Source organism: Sitophilus oryzae, unplaced genomic scaffold (genome assembly GCF_002938485.1).
Source record: "Sitophilus oryzae breed Bouriz unplaced genomic scaffold, Soryzae_2.0 scaffold_1576_pilon_pilon, whole genome shotgun sequence".
NCBI classification, from domain to species: Eukaryota; Metazoa; Arthropoda; class Insecta; order Coleoptera; family Curculionidae; genus Sitophilus; species Sitophilus oryzae.
Window position 1 is genome coordinate 4,124,093 of NW_022146254.1, and position 1,220 is coordinate 4,125,312.

The window sequence follows — 1,220 nt, forward strand, 5'->3', positions numbered from 1 at the left end:
AAAGAACTAACTTGGGAGGAAGACCATAAACCAATAATGGAGAAAATTAATAGGACATGCTATAGAATCAAAGAAGACATCCAGAAGATTCATAAAAGAAAACAGTCTAACTTTGAAAACTAGCAGTTTCCAAATACCACAGCCAATGAAAAAGTAAAAAAGATCATCTTCAATTTATGCTATAAAGTTCTCTCCAGTTCTGAAGATCAAATCTTCGATCACCGATCCAAGAAGCAGGAACTAGATGTATATTAGACAACGCCAGCCAAGCATTGATTTGATCCCAAATAAATTACCACAGATGGAAAAAATCACAACTGCTAAATGACATCCAGCAAAGTTTTGAGCAAATTGAAGAAACAACTTTGGAAGAAAACCATAAACCAAAAATGGATAAAATTGATAGGACACACTATAAAGTCAAAGACGACATCTTCTTCTTCTCCTCCCTCCTCTTCTTCTCCCTCTCTCCAGCTCTTGCGTGGCTTCCTCTTTTTCTTCTACCTTGAGGATTCCAATATATTTTCTTTGGGATTCGATGTTCTTCCATTCTTTGCACATATCTATACCATAGTAATTGCTGGGTTCTAATGTCATCTACGATGTCGTGTTCCATTTGGCGTCTTATGGTTTCATTTGGTATTTTATCGTTTCTGGATTTTCCAACCGATCTTCTCCAAAAGTCCATCTCCGTGTCTTTTAACGTTCTTTCGGCTTTCTGTTTTAAGGGCCATACTTCAGAGGTATAGGTAATTATGCTTTTTACGATAGAATTGTAAATTCTTTTTTTGTTTTCTATAGTTATATTCTTATCCCATAGTATTCCATTTAGAATCGAAACTGCTTTTTTGCCTTGCATATTTCTTTCCAATATTGCTTCATCCAGTGTTCCATCTTTGGATATTTTCATTCCGAGATATTTGTAGCTGTTGCAATGTCTGATGACTTGTCCTGTTGCTAGTCGTAGGTCTTGTTGTTGTCCACCAATGCACATGTGTTCCGTTTTTTAATATTCAGTTCTAATCCTCATTTTTCATACTCCTCGGTAAGTTTTCGGGTCATGTATTCCAAGTCGTCTATATTGCCTTGTGATACAACAGCCTGGTCATCTGCGAATGACAAGGTGTACACTGTAGTATCATCATCTACTGGTAATCCCATATAACTACATTTTCCCTTCCATATAGACAAGCATTGATTCGGTACCAAATATATTACCA

The 1,220-nt window shown here is 36.3% G+C and overlaps 1 protein-coding gene across 1 annotated transcript; it reads right to left on the reverse strand.

The window, feature by feature from the left end:
• Positions 1-412: 412 nt before the first annotated feature.
• On the reverse strand, positions 413-994 carry LOC115879478. The gene has a single exon (XM_030896374.1). The coding sequence runs from the start codon at positions 992-994 to the stop codon at positions 413-415; it is 582 nt and encodes a 193-aa protein (XP_030752234.1).
• Between the last annotated feature and the right edge of the window lie 226 nt (positions 995-1,220).